The 25,272-nt window shown below is 37.5% G+C and overlaps 1 protein-coding gene across 26 annotated transcripts in view; it reads right to left on the reverse strand.

Annotated features, from left to right (window-relative positions):
- The window catches only part of DLG2 (discs large MAGUK scaffold protein 2), a 1,693,368-nt gene that overhangs the window by 450,482 nt on the left and 1,217,614 nt on the right, over positions 1–25,272 (reverse strand). For all 26 annotated transcript variants that reach the window (XM_032393577.1, XM_032393569.1, XM_032393582.1 and 23 more), the window contains 2 exons: positions 23,343–23,487; positions 20,748–20,886 (listed from right to left, as the gene is read on the reverse strand). In XM_032393577.1, coding sequence (XP_032249468.1) covers positions 20,748–20,886; positions 23,343–23,487 — 284 coding nt within the window. The remainder of the gene's footprint in view (positions 1–20,747; positions 20,887–23,342; positions 23,488–25,272) is intronic.

The following is a 25,272-nucleotide window of genomic DNA, read 5'->3' on the forward strand; positions in this document are numbered from 1 at the left end:
TAATATGAAATTGTACATGGGACTGCGGGGACAGTGGAAGCTGAAAACACCTAATTCTCTTAAAGAGCCTAAACTAAGGAGACAGGAAAGAAAATGCTGTGGAGAGTAAGGATTGTACGCAGGGTTGGGGTGGGATGAAATAGGGCCCTCTAGGAAGTGGTAATAAATAACACATGCAAAGTTAAATGGGAATCTAAAAACATGTCCCATTTAGGAAGTTTAAGAAGGCTTGAGTAGAAGACCAATTTGAAAAGGTAGGCAGGTCTTGAGCACATGTCTAAAATCTGCCAGTGACAGAAAGCCATGGAGGTTAGTGCTCTTCACACTGAATGCAATGAGAGTTCAATCATTTGTACTGTTCATTTTTACATTCATTCATTTATTTCATCTATATTTACCAAAAACCTACCCTGTACCAGGCCCAGAGAGAGGTACCATATATATATGGTAGTGAGTAAGATAAAATGTTCCCTCTGCTAATTGAGCAAAATCTTGTTCTCAAGGAAATTTGATTGCAAGGAGCAGAGAGACAACTGAACTACTGCAGGTGACAGGGCATATGTGCATGGGAATTTAGGAAAAGCTGAATTGGTGGAGCTCTGGAAGATGGGATATAGTGAACTGTTTCAACTCTAGAGCTTTCCCATCAAGATGACACCTTTTCTCTTTCTGCTACTTCCTTCTCCTCTCTCTAGCCATGACCTTCTTTAACTGGTATTTTATAAATGAGATACTCTCTATCTCACTGTTCCTGCTGCTCTTATTTCTGCTTCCTAACAACACCAACTTGCACATGACTCATGACAGACCCTCTGGTCTCCTTTTCATCATTACCTATTAGCTTCATTTTTCACTGACAGGTGTTCATTCGGGCTGCCTTTTAATTAAAAATTCCTGAGAGAACTCAATAGACCCAGTTCGCTTTTTTTGACTGAATCACATTGCTGGGCACCAGCTAGCCTCTGGATTGGCATCCTTTGGGTCAAGTACACACCCTGTTCATTTGCTGGGGGATGAGCCACCTGACCCTTTCGGTTTTGCCCTTCCAGCAGAGATGTAGGCAAGGCACAGTGGTCTGAGGTGAGCTGGGCATTCCACTGGTATTCTTAAACTTGACCTGATGGGTAACTAAACACATCATTATTTCCAGCCAGTACTATTCAAAAATGGTATAGAGAAAGAAAGCAGGACCATTCCTTTTGGATACAAATTTGGAAACAAAAAAGTTTGAATGATAAAAAAAAATATGGAACATCACAAAGGTCCCCAAAAGAAGGCCCAAAGCTTAATTATCTCCCTAGGGTTTCTGTTTACCGTGATATTAAAACATAATCTTATGGAACAAAACATTTACCTCTACAATAATTTTCTTTCCTCAGAGGCTCCAAGATTATTTATATCTGTAACACTTAAACCAAAGGTTTCTGGATCTGATAAGATCTTGAGTTTTTAAATTCACACCTACATAAAAATTTCTGAATATGTTTAGCCAAATCATATCTTCTAAAATAGAATGCAAAATGTTAATTCCGCTATCTACTTCTGTATGCCAATTTTATGTTATTAATACAGAGTCTGTAGGGGAGAAAATACTTTACACCTTTAACTGAAAGAAAGCTCAGCTTGAGTACAACAGCAGCTCCTAGGAGGAAAAAAATAATGTTCAAATATAATTCTATACTTATCAACAGGAAGGGTGAGGTGGCTTTAACCAAATCACTTAGATGGATTTCTTTCCCATCCCTTTGCAATGGTCCGTTTTCCTCTATTTCATGCAGCTGTTATACCGTTTACTCTTCTGGGCCTGTTACTGCAAGCAGGTTATAAAGACTGCCTTATGGCCCGGAAGAAAGGATAAGACATCCATAAGAACAAGAGACAGCTACAGCACTGCTTTGCTCTCTTTGGAGAGGACCACCAGCTAAGAAGCACTTCTACTGGGATTTCAGACCAAGACATAGACTGAAGTCCTAAATTCCCTTGGGCTGATGCTTCACGTTACTTCAAAATTTACACATATTGATCCTTTCTTCCAACCCTGTATTCGTATATGTAAATGTATCAGTTGTTCCTGGTTCCTAAGAAGGGTCTCGCTCCCATTTTCTCCACAAATCCTTCTGAAGTATACCTGATTGTAGATTTTTCTCCTTTCTAAACTCCCATACAGTCTATTCTTAATGCCTGTCACTTGGTTTTGTACTCTGATATATTTTAAATGATAAAAATAACAACTACGTACATATATCTTGGGAACCTACTAGGAGGCAGGCCCTGTGTTACATACGCTTTGTATATTCTACATCCTGTAATCCTCCCATAAATCCTAAGATGTATATAATAGTATCTGCAAGGCTTAGCGCTACCTTGTCTCCCCTCACATGGCTGACTTGTTGGTGGGGGGGCTGGACTTTGAACCCAGGTTGTCTGGCTGCAAAGTCTGGGTGGGTAACCATTATGTTGTTGTTGTTTTGTAAACTCTTTTTTCTAGCATAAACTTTCCCTCAAGGGTCTAACTACATTCTTGGTCATCTTGGCAATTACAGCCCCTATTTTAAAGGCAGTAGAGAATAGAAAAAGAGAGCAAGCTGTGAGTCTGATTGTCTGGACTCTAGTTCCAGCCCCATTACTTTTATAAGCCATGTGATCATGGGCAATTTGTTTACCTCTAAGCCTCAGTTTCCTCTCCTGTAAGCAAGAATAGTGCCTACCTCTTACAGCCTTCTGAGTATTAGATGAAATGATGCTTGAATAGCACTTAGCACAGTGCCTGGCAGGCACTCAATAAATGTCATGACTATCACAGGTATTCGAACAGGAAATCTGGCAGTGACCTGCTTAATATGTCCATTTCTAGTCATTTTTGTGGATGGAAATTCATTCTTAAGAGATGATTTCCTCTTATGATGACAAAATCATATTTACAGCCATGCCCAGGGTTGTCAGAAATAGCAAATAAGAATAAAGAATGTTCAGTTAAATTTGAATTTTGAGTTAACAATGAATAATTTTTAATATAAATGTTAATATTGCCTGGGACATATTTATACTAAAGATCTATTTATCGTTTATTGTTGTTTAAATTCCAATTAACTGGATGTCATTCTTTTATCTGGCAACCAGCTGGCCCCTTTGCCATTAAGCTCCTGTCCACGACCAATATTCTGCCTTGCAGCATATTCATTCACACTGGGGTACAGTTTACCTTTTTACTCTGATGCTCCTTTTGGTTTGCTGCATTAAGTCAGCAAATGTGCTTCATTTATTTTTGTATACCCACTGCTCAATATTATATCTCTGTATCTGTGCCTCAATTTATATCTATGCCCAAATCTATATGCAGATATATAATTTTAGATAGACATTTGATCTTGATCATAGTATACATATTATTATGCTATTGCTTTTATTTTTTAAATTTACATATTCTGACAGACATCCTTCTAAGTTAGCACACATAGCACCATCTACATTTTCTCTAATAGCTGCAAAGACCCTCCTCATACACCAGTGCTGGTGGTATAAACTGCTAAACCTATGACCCAGAAATCCCACTTCCAGGGATCTGTCCTGTGAAACAGAGTACAGCAGGTGTACACAGATTATCATTATCACAAAGTCTGTGAAAGCAAAACACTGGAAAAACCACATGTGTTCATTAGCATTGAACAGACATGTAGGTATTAAAAATATTGCTGTGTAAGATCTGATGACATGGAAAGATACTCAGAACCTACAATTAACTGAAGAAAGCAGTAAAAATAGCATATGCAGTTTAACCCAGTTTTTGTAAACAATAAAAAAGATGAAGTATGATCCCAATTTTATATAATAGATGATGAGAAAAAAATTTGGAAGCATATGCCAGAGAATTTGCTGAATATCACTTCTGGGAAATATGTTCACATTAAATTTTTATTTTCTCTCAATATTACATGTTTTTAAATGACTTTTAAAGGACATTACAAATTGTTCATTGTAGAAGCTAAGAATCTGCATATGAATCTGCCATGAATCGGCATATATAGCATGCTGCCAATTTTATGAGAAGCATATCTGTATGTCTATATGTATGCTAGGAAAAGTCATTGGAATGTTAATGGTGCTTTCTCCGAGTGGTGGAATTATAGGTAATTTTGATTTCCTTAATTATATTTTCCTGTATTTTAAGTTACTTTTAAAAAAATACATATTTTTTTTCTATTCCAGAGGACTGTTAGGGATTTATGTTGGGTCTTGTTCATTCAGCCCCAGAAATCTACATATTCTCAAATGAGTCAGAAATAAAAAATAAATTTCCCCACTTTAGGGCTGATTTTTCTTTAATACTGAGCAACTTTTATTTCTATGTGATACGTAGGTACTAACAAGGTATTATATGAGTGGCAATGCAGCATTATGAATATTTGGTTGTGACTAACAGGAGGACTTAACTGGCATCACCATATTTCCTGTTTAAATGTGTCAGATCTCAAATGGCTCCAGTTATGCAAATATATTCATTTATTAAGAGGATCCTAGTTAAGGTTTAGTCTACTTCAGAGAAACTATGTGCTAGCCAGAATTCTTTTATAGAAATGATAACAATTAAAACAAATTAACGACTGTGTTTTTTTTTTTTTACTAATGCATTTACTCATTCATCTACCATCTATTTATGTATTTATTTATTTACTTATTTATTTTTAAAGATTTTATTTATTTGACAGAGAGAGACACAAGCAGGGGGAGGGGAGAGGGAGAAGCAGGCTTCCCGCGGAGCAGGGAGCCCGATGCGGGGCTCGATCCCAGGACCCTGAGATCATGACCTGAGCCGAAGGCAGACGCTTAATGACTGAGCCACCCAGGCGCCCCTATTTATGTATTTAGAGAACATACAGGGAAGCTATGAACATGGTGGATGGAGTATGAGTTTACAGGCAATGAGACCTGGGTTTGAATACTGCTCTGCTGCTTAATTAGCTGCGTGACTGGGGAAGTTACTGAAGTTGCCTGAATCTTGGCTGCCTTATCTAGAATGTGGCTTACCTTAAAATCTACCTTATAGGACTGCTGTGAGATTAAGTGAGATAATCTATGCAAGGCTTTAACGAATCACCGCCATATGGTAGATGCTTAGTCAATAGCTATTTTTATGTACTAATCTAGGTGATGTGGATGATAAAAATCTGATACAGACATAGACGCTTCCCTTAAGCATCACTTTGTCTTAGAGAGAGGATATGTATGTGTGTGTGTGTGTGTGTGTGTGTGTGTGTGTGTGTAGTAAAATAGATCCAAACTGGTTAACTGTGATGGGAGGGAAAGATAAGACTATCTTGGGAATTCAGATTAAGAGGAAATGGTATCCAGCAGGGAGAATCTTCGCAGGGGGTACTGGAGCTGGGCCAGTACCAGTAGATAGGATTGAAACACATGAAAATGAAGTGGTGGCTGAGGGAAGCATGTTTGGTCAAGGGCACAGCAAGAGGGAGCAGGGTAACTGGTAAAGCCAGTTAGTTACCTGGTTAGGTTGATCAGAGCATGGAAACATGAAGGGGGAAAGTGGAAGATATTCTGAAAATATAATAATGCACAACATATGAAACCTTTTATAGGAAAACTTCTATTTTAATAAATTTCCTCAACTCTTGGGGACATTAAGTGGATTATGTGTATTTGAGGAATTTTACACATATTTAATCTCCTAGGTAGTAACACATTTTAGTGAAACACAGACCAAGTTTGAGTCCCAATTCTACTACCTATTAGCTGTGCATTTTTATTTCTTTTAAAGATTTTATTTATTTATTTGACAGAGAGCACAAGCAGGCGGAGCGGCAGGCAGAGAGAGAGGGAGAAGCAGGCTCTCCACTGAGCAGGGAGCCCGACATGGGGCTCGATCCCAGGACCCTGAGATCATGACCTGAGCCGAAGGCAGATGCTTAACCATCTGAGCCACTCAGGCGCCCCTACCTGTGCATATTTAGACAAGCTACTTATCTTTCTGATTTTCAAACCTATGCCATTGTGAGAGATAGCACATGACAGCACTATTGTGAAAATGAATAGGAAAAAATATCCAAATGACGTATCAGAATGCTCGAGATTGGCAGAACTCAGCCAACATTAATCATACTCACCAGAGTCACCAAGACTATTCTCCTCACCATTTCCTAAGCCTCCTCTCCCTCACTGTCAAACAGTTTTGAGATAATCATTCTGATCACCCTCCTGTTCACGCTCTGAGGAGTTTTAAGTAAGAGAACTCTCCTTGTATGCTGTTGGCCAAACTATTTCCAGTTGGTTGAGTAAGAGCACAAGTTACACAGAGTGATGAGATGGCTGGCATTGAGGTCCATCTGGGGAGAGGACTCCTGGCTTATCTGGAGGATCCAGAGAGATCCTGACTGGACCAGTACATCCAATGAAAATGAGAGCTGCTTGTAAATGAACTACTGTAATGAATGAAGATACAGGAACAAAGAAACCAGATGGAGGAGATTTTTCTTTTTCTTTTTTAAAAACTATCAATAATGCTGAACCCTCCATCTACTCTATCTAACCAATCCAGAAAAGATTCAGCAGATGGGAGAAATTTAGAAAGATATATTCTGATCACAGCTATTTGGCATCTGTGATAGGTCCTTGAGATGGTGAACAGCTAGTCCTAACCCTGACATGCATTTAGCCATAAGGATATTGTCTGTTCTGCTGTAAGGTGGTAGGTAGCTATGTATTTAAGGAACTTAGAAGTATCTAACATTCCTATATAAAAACATTTGTTTCACAGAAAAGGGGGATTAGGGAAAAGAGCATTTCTGAATTACACTAACATAAGCTGCTCTTTCTTTCTTCCTTCCTTCCTTCCTTCCTTCCTTTCAGATTTATTTATTAAGGGGGGGAGTAGAGGGAGAGAAACCTGAGCAGACTCCTCGCTGAGCGCAGAGTCCAACATGGGGCTCGATCTCATGACCCTGAGATCATGACCCAAGCTGAAACCAAGAGTCGGACGCTTAACCAACTGAGCCACACAGGTGCCCCTGAAATACTAATTTGTGTTTTGAACTTACTATGCTTTTTTCTCCCCAAGTTGGCAGCAGATATGCAGATGCTTGTATTCTCTCGTCTCACTGGAGATAGGTATACAGAAGGGAAAGCAGAATTTCCCAGACAAACTCTCTTCCTGGTTTTGTTCTTCAAAAGTCTAAGCTCCTGAAAGACTGACATTCAGGGAGGAAATTAAGAAGAAAGGCAGGCATGATAGAAGCCTATGATTAGATGTAATTTGACTTAAAGAAAATAAAGTAATGTGTCATTTAAAAAAAATGTGTTTATAGAGTAAATGCATACCTGCAACAGTTGGCAATTTTAATGATAAAATCTGAACAAATTCTGTTTTTGGTAACTCTTGCTTAAGAGCAATACCCCTTCTTTGCACATTGTCACTAATTCTGTCAGTGTTTTAGGGTTATCCAATTTTTTTTTTTTTAAGATTTTATTTATTTATTTGAGAGAGAGTGAGCAAGTGAGAGCATAAGTGGGAGGAAGGGGCAGAGGGAGAAGCAGGCTCCCCACTGAGCAGGGAGCCTGATGTGGGGCTTGATCCCAGAATCCTGGGACCATGACCTGAGCCGAAGGCAGACACTTAACCGACTGAGCCACCCAGGTGCCCCAGTTATCCAATGTTTTTTATGAAAATTTACACATTGGAAAAATGCCTGGCTATGTTTTCTTCCAATGTGCTCCATTTTGCTTTTACTGCTGGTCATCTGATTTTTCTGAAGTCAAAGACAATGAACTTAAGCCAGTGATCTCCAAACCTGCCTGTGCATCAGAATCACCTGTGAGGGTTTTGGTTCTGTTTTTACTACTACTGCCTGAGCTATATCCTTGGACACCCAGATTCGGTAGGTCTGGGGTGGGGCTCAGGACTCTGCCTTTACACAAGTTTTGCAGGTGACTGATGGGTTGTCAGAGTTTGGAACTACAATTTTAGACAGTAGACCTGTTCGTTTTGAGAAAGGAATGAACTAGTCACATTCCTGAATTGCATTATCTCTTCCAATACTGTAGAATACAAGTATTGCTATATGATTTTTTGACACAATATTCAGCTGATAAATGTTATGATCTGTATGTAGAATACAAATATTAATATTTTTTTTCAGGGCAAGGTAAGAAATAGTACCTCTCATTATTTCACCATATCTATCTGTCCGTCTGTCTGTCTGTCTATCTATCTATCTATCTATCTATCTATCTATCTATCTATCTATCTATCTAATTTACCTTTTGTAAGCAGAATTTAACCAAGTACTTCTCTCTAAACTACAGAAAACAGTGTTTCTGAGGAAAATCTTACTTTGCTTTAGCCAGGGATCACATTCTCACTATGAGTTTCATACTCAGTTGCAACTTATACATAGCCCCCCTTAGTTTTCACAAATTTAAATTCAGCCTTACCTAATTAAAGTTACACCCAATATTATACTGTATGTAAAACTGTATCCAGCCATACATGGTCCAATCTAATATTATACAATGAAGCCATGGAATTAGCACAACCCCTGGGAACTGAGAAGCATCATGATAGGTGTTGCTATGCATATACTTGGTTTCTGTGCTCAAGTCATGAAAGTATGCAAAAGTAAACACTGCATTTATTTTAAAAGTTCTATGGTGTCTGCATAGTAAATTTGAGTATTTGGAAAGGTATATATTTATGTTTACGAAACATTCTAGAATTTTTAAATTTAGATGTAAATTAAAAATCAGTTTAATATTTAGGCTTTTCTTTTTATAGAACTTTCATAGATAGGCTTGGTTTTGAGTAGATTATTTTTAATTGGGATCAATACATATTTTAAAAGACACTGAAATATAAAGGAAACATCACTAAATCAATATAAAGTCTAAAAATCTACCCTTTAAGGCAAGTGTACAGATTGTGTAAATTTATGTTTTATTAGGCTAGCTGGAATCCTATTTTCCCTTCCTTCATTCCCAGATCTCATCTACCACCCCAAACAGCAATGCTATCATCACAATGACAGCCAGTCCTAAAAGCACCATGGTACCACAGTGTCCAGGACTGAAAGTCAAGGGGAGTAATAATCATCATCATAGTAATAATAATAATAATAAATAGCTAACCTGAATGCAGCTTATTTTTGGCCAGGCTCTGTTCAAAGTGTTTTACACAGATTACTTCATTTAATCCTGATAATAACCCATGGTATTGGCTGCTGGATTCTGCAATGCTTACAGCCTATTTAGGGGGGGGCAATCAGCATTTCTCAGGGAGAAGTGAGGCCTCCTGGATTGTGCAGTTCCAGGCAGGGGTTCAGTCCTTAAATGCCTGTCATTCCAGCTGTAACACCAGACCCCATATGGTTGCCTTAATGAACATTTTAAGTCCTCACTGAAAGAATTTAGGAGGCCCTGTATGTGTCTCTGCGTAAAGATTTAAGTATCAACCTCTTCCTCAATGTTTTCAAATTAGACTGACCTTGAAGTAGAACAACGTAAGTCCTTTCTCATGTAGACTGTGTCCTAAGGAAAATGCTGTCACCTGACCCATTGGCATCTGATAATTTGCTTTATGTTTTTTATCCCCCTAATCTTTTTCTAAAGTTTCATTTACCGTCTTGAGACAGGATGAAGGCAGAACGAAGCAGCTGAAGTAAATGTGATAGCCAGAGATTTCAAAGCCAATTATGGGAGGCCTTGCTCTGAATTTATATTAGTAAACCCTTATAGCTGCCTAGTATTGCACTTTCCTATTTCTCATTTAGTTCTTATAATGGCACACAAAATGGGCAGAGAGTGTGGCTATGCCAGTTTAACAGACTGGGAATATGAGATGATAAAGATTCTGTGAGTTCTACAACAAATAGAAAGTAGGTGACAAATGCAGAATCCAACAGCAGGGTAGCACCTGGGTGAAGAGCTCAGATTTTGGGGTCAGAATAACTCTGGATTCACCACTTAACTAGCTGTTTGATACTGGATGATTCTCATGTAACCTCTCTATGCCTGTTTCCCCAAAATGCCTGCCATGATAGAAAACTGTAGCTCTACCTTCATGGACAGAAACAACAACAAAGTCTAACCTGAAGCACAGAGGAGATGCAAGAAATCTTAAAGCTAATAATGCTACCTATGTAGTGCAGCAAACAGAGCCAGACTCTGGGGTTAGTTTGAATCCTGATCCTGTTATATACCAGCTGCATGACCTTTAACAGCACAAAGATAGAGATTCTGGAGCCAGACTGACTGTGCTTGGACTCCAGCTTTGCTAATTACCAGATCCCCACTGCTTAATCAGCATCTCGCTTGGTTGCCTTGTAGATATTGCACATTTAACACTTCCCAGAACAACTCTTGATGTTTGTCCCCAATATTGATGCTTGCCCCTTCACAGCCTTCCCATTTTCAGGAATAAAAGCTCTATTCTGCTGTTGCTCAGGCTATAAACCCTGGGGTCAGCACCCCCACAGTGTAAAGATGCTCCATTTTCTTTTGGCTTGCATTAGTTCTGACAAGAGATCAATTTTTATTATGTTCCTCTCTTTACAATATCTTGGGGCTAGGTTGAGAGTCTTAGACCAATATGATTTATAATTTTCATCAAATGTCAAAAGATTTTGACTACTTGGTACTCCAAATTCTGCTTTTTTCTGGTGCCACATATCACTAGGATTTTTTTTCTTTAGTCTTTCTGCATTTTATTTGGATACGTTCTATTGCTATGCCTTACGGTTCACAATTCTTTTTTTTTTTTTTTAAGACTTTATTTATTTGTCAGAGAGAGAGCACAAGCAGGAGGAGTGGCAGGCAGAGGGAGAAGCAGGTTCCCCACTGAGCAAGGAGCCTAATACAGGAATCAATCTCAGGACCCTGGGATCATGACCTGAGCGGAAGGCAGATGCTTAATCCACTGAGCCATCCAGGTGTCCCTCACAATTCTTTCTTCCCCAGTGTGTACTGTGATATTAATTTTCACTTCAGATACTATCTTTTCATCACTCAATGCTTAATATGGGTTTATCTCATATCTTCCGTTTCTCTCCTCTTCATTCACATTTCTTTCCCTACTCTTTTGAAAGACTGGCTACACGTATAATAACTTTTTAACCTTCTTGTCCACCAGTCCCATCATCTCTGTCATTTTTGGGTCTGTTCTGTTGCTTGAATTTTTTCTTGATTATGGGTCACACTTACCTATGGAAGGGTAAGTTGGGGACAAACATCAAGAGTTTGCTTTTGGAAATGTTAAAGGTGTGATGTCTATAAGGCAACCAAGTGAGGTGCTAGTTAGGCAATGAGGAGCTAGGCATTTATCTTAAAGAACTATGTAATTAAGAGACAGGGTAAGATTATACAAGCATTATCTGTAATAAGAAAATCTGAGAAACAACCAAAAGGTCCTACAATAGGAAATAATTATGGTTTCTCTATATTATATAGCTGCTAAAAATATGTTTTTGAAGACTACTAAAAACATGAGAAAATGCTCAAGATATAATGTTAAACAGAAAAAAAAAAACCAGTGTACATAGTCTGGTTCAAATTTTATAAACACATGTACAGTCATAGAAAAAAACCTTAAAGAAAATATATTAAATATTAATGATTATCCTTCTGTGGTAAGATAGTAATTTTCATGAGTTTTTCTTTACATTTGTTTTACAGTTGCCCTACAAATACATATTATTTTTATAATTAGGGAAAATAATAAGAACTTACGGAAAAAACAGAGTGGTGTAAGACAATAGAAGGGGCAAGGAGTATCTATAAAGATTGAAAAGGATGTCTGGAGAAAATGTATGAAGGCAGTATTTTTAAAATGTCTTTTTTTTTTTTCAAACTCAGATATAACTTGTTTCATGATTTAGATTAATTTAGATTACCTAGAAGCAAAAGGGAATGATGCAACCCAGAATTCACATAATTTTATAAATCTATGATATATACAATATAAGTCTTGGGGTGGCTGGGTGGCTCAGTCAGTTAAGCATTTGCCTTCGGCTCAGTTCGTGACCCCAGCGTCCTGGGATCAAGCCCAATATTGGGCTCCCTGCTCGGTGGGGAGCCAGCCTCTGCCCCTCTCTCTACTTGTGCTCTCTCCAATGCTCACACTCTGACAAATAAATAAAATCTTTAAAAAAAAAAAAGGATGTCTTTGGAATGCAAGAATTGTATCCCATAATTTTCTTGTATTTCATTAAGGCAATCATTAATATTAATATGGTAACCTCACTGACAGCAGCTTATGGTATATGAGATGGCAGGAAGCCACTCAGGGATTCCAATGCTGGCATGGATAATTTGCAAAGTATACACCCAGATGTGGACAATTAGGGATCAGCTGTCTTCTGTCTACTATTACTTTCCTGACACATGGATGTGAAAATAAACTGCTAGAAAAAGAGGCCATGTCTACATGTCCTGAGTCATAATATATACCCTTTTTAAATATCATACAGATAAAGGCCAGAAATAAGCAGCATACTGTGTTGATGACAGTAATTTACTTGCAATGTAAAAGGACAGGGTGGGGGGGGGGTCAACTCAGAGTTGACTGCTTCTACAGAGGTCCCTCCAAAGTTCTCCATTGTCCGTCATTAATCTTTTTTCTTTTTGCCTCAACTAGACCCGAAGGCCAAGGATGAACTAAAAAAAATGTAAAACAGCACTGATTAAATAACTGTCTATGTGGATCTTATATTTCTAACAATAATAGCTATAGATGTATAATAACCATCTTCCATAAAATTATAAGGCCTAGAACTATGTATTTATGTCTGGCTGACTTATTAGTTATGGGGAATAATAAATATCTATAAAAGACAGGTTTAAAATCCTCATTACTGGTTCATTTTTCCTAACATTAAATTCATTTCCCTGACAGTGAACAGAAGCTTAACATGTTTTCCAATACATATTTGGATATCTTCTTTTCATTAAGATTTGTCATCTTCCTCATTAGTATACCCACTCATTCTATTTCTAGCAGGACAGCACTACCAGCCATGCCTCATGGTTGATGTAAGTAAACCTAAAATGGTTAGTGGAGCCACCATCAATAAAGAGAAAACTCCCCCCAAGGCTCCACTTGATGGCTTATCCTCCATCTGTCTCACTAGTTTTGCCTCACTCGCCCCTTCCCATCACTACACTTTGCTTCAAAAAAGACATTCTAATAGCAGGCTCCATGTCAGAGGAGTCAGGCATGAGGCACAGAGCAAAAGAGATTATTCAGAGACATTGCGGATGAATCTTTGATTTGGTTAAGTTTTATAATGCGCTTTATAAAGCCTACAAGGAGTCTGATGCCATGTTCCACAAAATTTCTTTTAAGGGAAAAGCTACATGGTGTTAGTTGTTGAGAGCTACCATGAATAACAAAAGGGCAAAGTCAATAAATTATCCAGAGGATAATTGTGTTTAGCCACAGAGGCCAGATTGATAGACTGGTTTCTGTTGTTGTTTTTGTTGTTGTTTGATCATACTTGGTTCCATTGAATCCCAGATTAGATTTTCAGTGCAGGTGGTACTAGATATTCACAGCAGTTGTAAAAAAGAAGATCCCTAATAAAGCACTCAGATTGTAAGACTTTCTGTAATAAAGTGTTCTAATGTGCTCTGCAAGATAAGTTGAAAAAAGCATATACATAGCTAACTTTGAGCAGCTACATACTACTAGTGGCTACATTTTCATTCTATGGAGGATGTTTACCAAAAAATTATTTTATTTGTGGTGTTCATCTGAAAATCCTTGTTTTAAATAGTACTGATAATATCAAACATTAATCGAGAGGTTTTTTCTTGAGAGGTAATATTCAAGTGCTTCTTTTATAAATGAAACAACTGAGGCAAAGTGTGACTATGTCACTTACCCAAGTCACAAAGCTAGGAGGTGGTCAAGGTGGGGCCCTGAGCAGGGCGGCTCCAAGGCTAATATGTGAGTTCTAAAGCAGGGTCAGTTGTCTGCATGGGGCACAACCAGTTCTTCCTATTATACATGGTTAAAGATGAGTAAGAAAAGATTTCTTTTCTGTGTCAGAAGAAAGAATTTCCAGTTCATCCAGAAAGGATTTCAAGTCATTAAATATAAGTTTAAAAGTAGAGAGGCTGGAATATGCCCAGACTTTACTCTGATGCAAAGTCTTGTCTGATCCTTTAAGAGCCTGTCCTTAACAGAGACCACACACCTTAAGCCATTATTAAAGGGCTGTTTCTAGAACACAAAATTAATAACTGACAAGTCTATGTAAGTCAGCTCAGTGCTTCTCAAACTTGGATACTCATATGTACCTTGGGGTTTGTGGTACTTGCTGGGGACCAAGTATCCCCAGAAAAAAATCTTTCTGGTGTGTTGATTTCACTTTAAGATTTTGGATAAAATAATTTAATTTGTAATCAAAATGTTTTTACATTAAAGTGAACAAGGATATTTCCCAAGCTTTTATGAGAAAATTTAAGAGTTTTTGAGCTTCATGCTTGGACAGAAAGCTTCATTCATGTTCTACCCCAGATCCTGAGGAAGAACAAGTTCATATTTCAAGGCCTAAGGGCATGTGGGTAGAAACATTTGAGAATTAGCCTCTATCCATTTCTGATCCACACCTAAACAGCAAGGGGGAAAAAAAATCACCAGCAGTGGCAAACTTATGCTGTTCCTGAAAGATGACTGTATAGGTGGTAAAAACCTGTAGAAATGGTTAGTAGCAAATTAGGCTGCCTAAAGCTGGCCTCCTCCTCATGTGAAACGTTGGCTATGGACTCTAGCTCTAAAAGAGAGCTCAGGTGGCATTCCTCTTCAGCACTGCTCCCTCTTGCTCTAATCCCACCTGCCATAACCTCTCCCCTCATTTCTTCAATGGCCCCTCTACTTCTCCGCACAGCAGAAAGGTTTTCTAATAGAAATCAGATAATTTCATTCTCCCTGTTAGTATTCTTTAATGGATTCTCAAAGCACTCAAAATCAGACCTAAGCTTCTTCATCATTACCTACAGAGTCCTACGTCATCTGGCTCCTGACTCCTTCTCCAACCTAATTTTCTGCCATGTTCCCATTAGCTCATCTCTTCCCAGACAAGCTGGACTTCCTCAGATTCCTGGAACATGCTAAACTTATTTCTGCCTCAGTGACTGGCCTTACTATTCCCTCTTCCTGGAATGTTCTTTCTCTAATCTTTGTATCACCATTTTTTCTTGTTATTCAGGTCTCAGCTCAAACGCTATCTCCTCCAAGAGGCACCTCCTGGTTATCCTACTTAATGCTGTTCTCTTCCCCAATCTCTATCACATTATTCTATTTTTTTCCTTATAGTACTTACTAATATTTGCACTTAACTCATTTATCTGTGTGTCTCTTACTTGATGCACTAGAATGTAAACTCCACGAGGACAGGGGACTTGTTTGGTTTGCTCACTGCTGTAACATTTTTGCTAATAACCATGCTTGACATATGGCAGAAGCTGAATATTCACTGAAGAAACGAATGAGTGAAAGAAAAAGACAACTGGAATATGTTTTAGATACCATATCCAGTAAGCTAATGTTCTATAATTTGGGGAGAATAGAGACACAGACTCTAGTCTGATGGGCTCATATCTATTTAGTAAATAAAAAAGTTAAACTGGTGAATAAAAGAGTCACAATTTGGAGTCATTCTGGAAGGTTTCTGGGTACAAGAAACTTTTCTTGAAGACTTCATTTAGCTTATGCTTCTTGAGCAAGCAAGTTATGTGAGGGAACATTATGTAGAGCCAATCAGAAAGACACCTGGGTATACTAAGATCGGGGCCAGGTGAACTTGGTTTCTCTCACTGGGACTTATATGGCTATAATTGAGGTCCCTGGTTTTCATAATGACATTTATCATATTCGTAACTTGGTAACTTGAGTCCCCACCTCTTGAAAGAGCAGTTATACATTGCATCTCAAAGTTTTTTTTGTTTGTTTGTTTCATTTTAATACTGATTATTTGTTTGTGTATCTTGAGAATAGTGAGCCAGATGGTAAGGGTCTGTGGTTTGCACATCTTCTGGGTCACCAGGTTACCACTTGGCCCAGTAAAGGTAGAATCCATAGTTGCAGGTAATACACAAAATGGGTACTGTTCACAGGTGATCATTGCTTGTTCATGGGTTTCATAATTCTTACCTTCTTACTCCATCCAAGAACAACAACAGTAACAACAAAAGTGAACACCAGCTCAAAGAACTAGAACAAGCACTGGACTTGGTATTTGAAGACATAGGTTCTATATCTGATTCTAATAAAAGTTATGGGACTTAGGGATAGCCAACATATCATTCTGGGCTTGTGTTCCTTACCCATCAGAAGGAGGAAGATTAGACTCTAGATTCATTGCTGGTCCTTCCAATTCTGAAAGCCTATAATTCTTTGAGCCAAAAACACATCTCAGCAGCACAGTGATAGCTTTCCAAAATAGTTTACCAAAAATCTAAGACCAGATATCTACATCACAATGAACACTGATTTATAGGGCACTCAACAGACTTTCTACTAAGAAAATTTTATCCAGGGCGTCTTTTTTTGTGCTTTCTCTAAATCAACAGAAAAACATTTCCCAGTTTTCTCAGGTATACATTTCCTCAAATAGTGAGAAAGAGTTAAAAAAAAAATTCCAACTAAGTTAGTGTAGCATTTTTCTAATCAAAATTCCTTTAAAAAGTTCTTACTATATCTCCCCCCAAAAAGTGAATATTCTTTAGGAAAAGAGAGAAATGTTTCTTACAAAAGACTAAGAGATCATGAACTCATGGAATAAAAAGCTGCCAATTTGAGGAGTTTTGGGTTGTTGAAAGGTTGCTATTTCACAGAAATGTTTCCCCCTCAGTCTAAGTCCCATCATTAGAGATCAATTACCTTGATTTACTATTTTAGGAAAATTCAAAATAGGCCTCAAATATAAGCTACTGTAACACTTTAGGATAATAATAAATTTATCTAGCCCTTTAAAAATGGCAACTTTAACACATATTATCACATTGATATTTCACAATTCCATGAGGAAATTAGAAGACCCTTTGTCCCAAATTTATAGATGAGAAAATCAAGACTCATGGAGATTAAATGGCTTGTTCAGGGTCATCTAGATGGCAAGTTGGTAGAAGCAGGACTAGAAACCAATCTCCTGATATAAACCCAATCCTGTTTATCCCACATTTCTCTGTGGAAACTGAATGCATAAAATGGGGCACAGGATGTGATGTGAGGATGAGCCACGGGAACACAGACAGACCTGAATTCAAATTTTGATGCTGCTATTTGCTTGCTGTATGATATGAGACAATTACTTAAACTCTTTGAGCACTTTTCTTATTTATAAAAACCAAGAATAATAACATAATATAAATAAGGGCAATAATATATATTAAAGAACTTTGTGTTAACAGGGCATAGTAGTGATCTTTTGTTTTTACTATTTATTTACTAAATTTATTTACTACTATTTATTTACTAAAATACTGTATGTATTTTAAATTTTACAAGTAGGTTGCCTATGACAGAAAGGATAGGAATATAAAGACAACTTAAAGGTAGGAACCACTGTCTTTTACAAGTTGTATTTTTCAAGCTGTAATAGTTGCTTCATTTTATTCTATTTCACATTCTTCTATGAATCTGCATGTGCTATCCCCTACCACGAACACCCTCCTGATCCCTTGACTTTCTGATCACTGCCTACACATTTTTTCAAACTCAAACTTAAGAGTTATCTCCTCTTTAAAACTTTGATTCCATAGGCTTTTCCTTGGGCATTCATATAAAACTCAAAATCATTTACCAATATTTACTAAGTAACTCCCACAGAGCTAGGGAACCAGAGCACTTCCTAGAACTGATCTAATTTGGTTTGTTGCTGTTACTAGTTGCCACACTTTGACATTTTACAGACCTTTTACTTTTAAAGGATGAGAACTAATATAAAGTTGCCCACATTTCATTTTCTAAGTAAGAATATGATAAAGTAAATATCTGCCATTTACTACCACACACAAAAAGTGACATTTTGATATGAAGATATATAATCTCAGAATTAAAAAAATTATTAGGCTTTATAGAAAACTTCACAAAGGGGGTCTGCATAATCAGGGAATAGGCATTGAGGGATCCACTGGTTTACTATATTTTTGTCCCAATTTGGTAGTTCTTAGAGCTGTTGTTTCTTACTCAATTTTGCATTCCTAGTGCAGTGCCTGCTGTCTAGTAGGAAGCATCCAATAAATATTGATGAACAAGGCAATGAATTTGCCTTTGAGCAAATACCCCTGAGATCCATGGCAGTGCCTACAGCACAGACCCCTGTGAGAGGACAAAGCAAAGGTGAGAGTGGGAGGCATGTGTGCACATGTGCATGTGCGTGTGCGCGTGTGCATGTTTAAACTGAGGTAATCTACTTCACGAGCTTGCCAGGCACCAGCCATTCAGAAGATTCTAGTTCTTAATGAAACTGTCCTGCCAGAGAACAGGGGAGGAAGTGGGACAAGAACTATAATACCAAGGCATAGCCCTATAGGAATAGGCAGACTCTATTCCGAGGACACCATCTGTTAAAACATTCCATGTAACATCTTAGGTAGAGTAAGAATTATAACAAGTATAGCTGCTGTAAATAGATAACATTCATTTAATATTCATGATGTGTCAGGCTCTGCTATAAGTTCTTTGCATGTATTATGTCATTCAATCATTACAACAAACTGTTAAGAAAACTTTGATAATATTTCCATTATATAGATGAAGAAAAAGTTTGCAGTGATTGAATAATTTTCCAGTGGTCATATAGCTAACCAGTGGTAGAAATAGCTCTCTGATCTAACCGCCTTCAGAACTTGGGTTCACTTGGGTTCCTTTAGAGCTACATATTTCTGTGATGAACAGTTTTATAGGACTTGGTTTTCATTTTAAAAATAAGGAGAAATTTAAAATGTTTCTTCTTAGACAGAATTTTGTAGCTGGCAGGGCACCCACAGTTTTTCTACCTAAAAGCAGTGTGACTATAAGCAAGTTATTTAACATCTTTAAACTTCAACTTCTACATGTATAAAATAGGAGTGACCCTTCTTTCTGTGTTTTGGGGAGAAGTAAATGAATAGTGTAGGTAAAACAGCTAGCAAAGCACTTGGATTATGAAGGGGATTTAATCAATTTTAATTCCATATGGGGTCTAGTAAGATAAAATGATATTTTCAAATTAAAATCATATAAATATTAGTGATAGAATGAAAGCAAATAGATCATTGCTCTGGTGAATAAAGGTGCTTATATTTATACAATTCTTTAGAGAGTCATGAGGATTATCTTTGCTGCAGCCCTCATTTTAATTAAGAGCATAGAGATTAGATGTTCCAGCATAGGAAGAAGTTTATATTTGATTTATACCACAGATGCACATTTGCAGCATCTAAACATTCCATTCCTTGGCTAAAGATGTAACAAGCTACTTCAGCAAACCTGAAATTGCAAAATAAATGGAAAATGCTTAATCATTTAAAAAGAAATAGCAAAGGAATGAAAAGACTAAAGCAGGCCTGGGTACCGGTGAGGGAAGTTAAGTGGCAAGAAGCCTCCTCTATTTTTTTTTTTAAAGGCTGACAAATGGCTTCATTAGACAGGCAGATATTAAACCAAAAGGGTCCATCTCTATCATTTTTACACACAAACACTTCCAGAAAAAGTGTGTATGTATTTTTATGTAATCTCATTTCAGGTAAAAGTATTGTTCACTGAGAAAAGCAAGTTGAAGAGCAATTTCTAAAATACGAGCTTACTTTGTAAAAACAGTATCAAGTCCCATCTATATCTGACTGTGAATTCGTATGGGTCTATATGAACATGCAGAAAGTATGAAAGGTTCATGAACCTCAAGATGGTTGCTCTGGCAGGAGTTTGGGAGAGGGTTTTGTTTCTCGAATATTTTCACATTATTTCACCAAATGCAATGAGCATACATTACTTTGGAACAAAAATATTTAAAGATAAAAAAAATGTACATTTGTTCTTATTTATTCCCGTATCCTTAATGGTGACAATTAAGTCAAGGAAGCTAGTCTGCTTTGTGAACTGTCACACCTGACTTTTTCATAGGTGTGCTGCTTAAAATTGGTTTTACTTCATGGCATTAGCAATGTGGTTCTGTGCTCTATCCTAAATTCCTGTCCTGTTCCCCTTTGGAATTAACAGCATATATTAAATTCAAACCATTTGCAGTTAATTTCATCCCTTTTCTTTCTACTTGTAGCTATTGTGCTACAAGGAAGGGTTGACTCATTTCCCAACTCCATTGAATTGTGGGTAGCCATTGGTGTCAAAAACATGGAATTTAGCATCAAAAGACAAAGGTTTCAGTCCCAACTGCCCCACTAACCAGAGATGTAATATTGGTATGCTACTTCCTTAGTAGTTACTTCTCACCACCTCCTCTCAAGTTAACTATCTGACAAAATGGCTGTCGAGCTCAAACAGCATCATGTGTGAAAGTCTTAATAAATTGCAAAGTGATGAGTACGTATACAGTGCCACTTCTCACAAAGAATTAGTGATTTTGATTCCTAATGATACATGTTTATGAGAATTTGCAGATTTCCACTGAAGACAAGACGATGGTGAGTTTCAGTGGTGCTCAGAAACTTTTGTTAACCCCCAAAGCAATGGCTGACATGTTAGGCAAATGCCGTTTCTTCCCAGGAATGATCACAAATCCAATTAACCAATAAGCACATCTGACCTGGTGTAATCGTCTTCAACAAGCATGTGCTTTGGAATCGGTGAGTACCTTCCTGGAGAGATGGGCGGCAGGGAAGTTTTATATTCTAAAGTTCCATTGTTGCCAGACAGTAGATGGTTTTCCATTGGTGGAGAATAAGCTAAGGGGCGAAAAAGAGAAAAGAGAAGAAACCTGTTATGTGGGTGACTCAATGTGTCATGCTATAGTTCTGTTAAAAATAGGAAGACTTTGCTACATGCCGAGGATTTTCTTGCCTCCCAAGAGGGAGGAGTTACTGTCTGTTTGCATTTAATATGTACAAGCACATGGTGACCTTTAGGATTAGAAAGATGGAATAACATTTATATCTATAAACCCAGTTTGTATAATTAGGTGAAGAGAAGAATTGGAGGAGAGACCCAGCACATGTATTTTCAGAAAGATGATTAATTTTCTATTGAAATAAAAATGTTAGCTTTCTAATTGCAGAGCTCACATTCTTTTCATATAATTAATATTCAATCATCAAATCTAGAAGGCTCCTAGGAGCAAGTTCTTTTCTTTTTTTTTTTTAACAATTTTTTTTTTAAAGATTTTATGTATTTATTTGACAGAGAGAGACAGTGAGAGAGGAAACACAAGCAGGGGGAGCAGAAGAAGGAGAAGCAGGCTTCCCGTGGAGCAGGGAGCCCGACGCGGGGCTCGATCCCAGGACCCTGGGATCATGACCTGAGCCGAAGGCAGACACTTAACGACTGAGGCACCCAGGCGCCCCGGAGCAAGTTCTTATATAAGACTTTAATCCCCAAAGATGCTGTACTACCACCCAAGAAAGGCCAAGGATTCTGGCCTTTCTTTTCTAGTCCTCCACAGGAATTCATCTCCCTTTCTCCCTTTTGAATGTATAAAAACCCCTCCGGCCTGGGTCTCCTGCCTCCCACCCCTCTCTAGAAATCCATTTTATAGACTGAGAAATCCAACTCTGATAATGCTGTTCTCCTGCTTAAGTGTTCCCTATTGCTGCTACTGTACTGAATATAAACTTCCTTTTGTCATCCTTACCAGACTGATCCATTTCAATATCCCACTTACACATATCCTACAGTCCTCCAACAAAGACAACTCTTCCCAATATTTGTACTTTCATCAGTTACCTACAATTTCTGTCTCTTAACACATCTTTGATACTGAAATTTCTTCCAGTCTTTAAGATACAATTCAAATGTCACCCTTTCCATAAAGAGTTTTATGATTGTCCAAAGATGGTAGTATCCCTTTCCTTTGAGTCCCCAAAGCACATTTACTTTTACCACTTCCATGGCATGTACATCCCTCTTATGTTGCCAAATACTGCTGTTATTCTTATATCTGAATTAGCCTTTCTTCCAATAAAGGCCATGATCGCATTTCCTTTGTATCCCACATATTACCTTATAAGGTGTCATACATATTGAGGTTACTCAATATATATTTTTTGAATTGAATAGCAAGCTTTGTTTTCTTGCTTTTATCTCTTTAACGTTGACCTTATATATCCTTCATGAAGTTGCTCAGAGTCTCAAAGCTGATTTTTCTAAATTCATCGAGTTTGGAAAACTTTGAAAGTTAAAATTCTTTCATATCCTAAGGTAAGGCTGATCTCAGCTTACCACATGCTTGGAAAAATATGTATTTTGGGGGCAAGTCATTTTTGAATCATCATTAAGAAAAGCAATAGCTAACGTAATGGGCGGGTAACAAAATTATTTAACCTTTAAATTTCTCTCAAGAGAAACATCTAAATCTAAGAGACATTAAGTGACTTGCTTAAGACTGGAGTACTAATTAATGGCAGGTCCTGAAGATATTCTGAGTTCCCAATCTCACAAACTGGTTTCTCAAAATTCCAGAATGAGCAAGCTTACTGATTTTGACAAAACTGTCCCTTAAACTCACAGAAAAAAAAAAAATTGCTTCTGAATCTAGTCCCCAGAGACAGAACCTTAAAGTTCTTGCTGACCTATTAATAAGAGAAGGAAACATGGGGCTTATGTAGGAGTGGATTTTATAGGACTCAACACAGCATCTCATAGTTAGTTGGCCTAGAAACCCCCACCCACAACTCAATTCTACTGCCATAGTGACTGAGAGCTTTCCCTGGCTTCCCTGCCAATATAATATTCAGGTAAAGATAAGAGCTATGGTGATGGTGATTGAGGATCATAATGCCACCATTCAAGTGCAAGATCCTCTCCCCCAGGAGGGAGCAGAGGTCTATTTTGCCAGTCTTTCTCTTTCTTCATTTGCTACTATATAGGTTTGAAGTAGGAAGGGGGAATACTATGGCATGAGAGCTATCATGTTTTAGGGGCTTGAGAAATAGCCTTTAAAAAGGTGTTGCTCTTACGTTACTGTAATCACACTGTCCATGACATACCTCATTAAGCCTTTCTTAAATGGCGGACTTTCTAACCCATCAGGGTGTCCCACCTTCAAACCAAGGAGTGCAGCACAGCATCCCTTGGAACTATTCCCACAGGTTAAACAAGAGCGAAGAGGCAAACAGAGTACTTTGCCAAATTTTGCAGAATTCCAATTTTATACACCTGGCAGAGGGACACTGAACATGGCACTTACAGTGAGTAATATCAGGTGGACCATAAGGATCAGTCATATAAATGGTGGTGGGCTTGCCAACTTTTAGATAAACGACATCGGATGTGTTCTTCAATATTGCGACTGCCTCTTCATGCGTCACTTCTTCTAAACTGTAGTTGTTTACCTGAAAGAAAAATAATATTCAATATTAGAGTCAAATCTATGCAGGTGAAAAGAAACAGGCAAAAGGATATACAGAATTATTTAAAGATTAAATAGCAATGATTACAATCCAGTATCTACATCATACTTTGATAGAAAAGATGGATTTATGGCATTAGCAAAAGCAGATAAGCTGTTGATGCTAACAAAACAAAGTTGCTTCTGTCTTTTTCTATGAGAAAGCAATGTATCATAATGCAAATCAGAATACTATTTGTGGAAAAAAGAAAGGAGGGGTCAAATGTCTCTCTTCTTATGCTATGGTTTTTCCAATTACAAACTCATTGAACTAAAAAAAAAAAAAAAAGAATAAAAACTAACCAAAGTCTCTCTATTTGGGATATATTTCTTTAAGTAATAGTGACCATATTGTACATATTGTTTTGGAACCTGCTTTTTAAATCTAGAGTGACTGTTGGTCCATATTATAGCATACAGCAACAACATGACTTTGTTTCCCATAGAGCATTGTGTTGCATGGTTGTAATGTAATACTTTAACCAATCTCTTACTAAAGCATGTTTAGTTTGCTTCTAATTTTTTCTACAATAAATAATGTTGCAGTAAACTTTTTTCTGTATTTGCACACAACTCTGATGATTTCTTTGGGATAAATCATACAAGTGGAATTGTTGGACCAAACTATATGAATATTATAAGCCTTCTGATACCTATTCTTAAAGTGCCCTATGGAGAGAGGAACAAGTTTACTCTTATACAAACATTATATGAGAGCCCCAATTTTCCTACAGTTACACCAAACTTGTTTTGTTTTTGTTTTTGTTTTTTTCACTTTAAAAATTTTTCCCATCTGGGGGCCTGGGTGGCTCAGTCAGTTAAGCCTCCGACTCTTGATTTCAGCTCAAGTCATGATCTCAGGGTCATGAGATTGAGCCCCATGTTGGGCTCCCTGCTGGGCATGGAACCTGTTTAAGATTCTCTCTCTCACTATTGCATGCTCTCTCTCCCCCGCCCTCTAAAAGAATAAAAATAAATAAAAATTGTTCCCATCAAAATGTTATTTAACAAGTTGATTTTCTAAGGTTAATATTGGAAAACAGGGCTTTGCAGGTGAACAAGTTCAAGGGTACCCTATTCCCATCCACTTCAACAGCAACTCCTTTTTACTGGACAGAAGAGCCTAATGCAAGTGCAATTTTTACTTCGTGGCAGTGGCATTATAGTGGAAGCTCTGCAGCTCTTCTCTTAGATGGTTTTAAAATATTTACAAAGTATTTTAAATACCTAATTTATTCTTATTTGGCTACTATTGTTTTAATGGAGTGATTCTTTAGTTAATTTCTGCTGAAATGATGCAGAATTAAAATAAATGTGCCAAAGAGCATTAGATTGGATCCCCTATTCTCTGGACTATTTAATTAGAGCTTTAGTCACAGAATACCTTGCAACATTTTTTTTTTTTTTTCTTTTTGTCTCATGTTCTATAAATTCCATGTGCCAATTAATCCTTGATGGTTTAGCCCAAGTTAGGGACCCCAGAAATGGAGGGAACTGGACCTGACTGATGTGTATGAATGCTGATCATGAACTCTCCATTAAGCTATAAACTTTTCCACTGGTTCCTATAGTTCTCTTCTAGACAAGAGACATTCTCTTACATCCTTCTGTATTTCCAGTGTCTAGCACATGTTCATCCATTGGTCAAATGCATACCTATTATGTATAAGTCATGGTTCTACATATTAGAGATACAGTAATAAATAGTAAGAAAGAAAATTATAACCAT

Source organism: Phoca vitulina, unplaced genomic scaffold, assembly GCF_004348235.1.
Source record: "Phoca vitulina isolate PV1807 unplaced genomic scaffold, GSC_HSeal_1.0 scaffold74, whole genome shotgun sequence".
In the NCBI taxonomy this organism is placed as follows: Eukaryota; Metazoa; Chordata; class Mammalia; order Carnivora; family Phocidae; genus Phoca; species Phoca vitulina.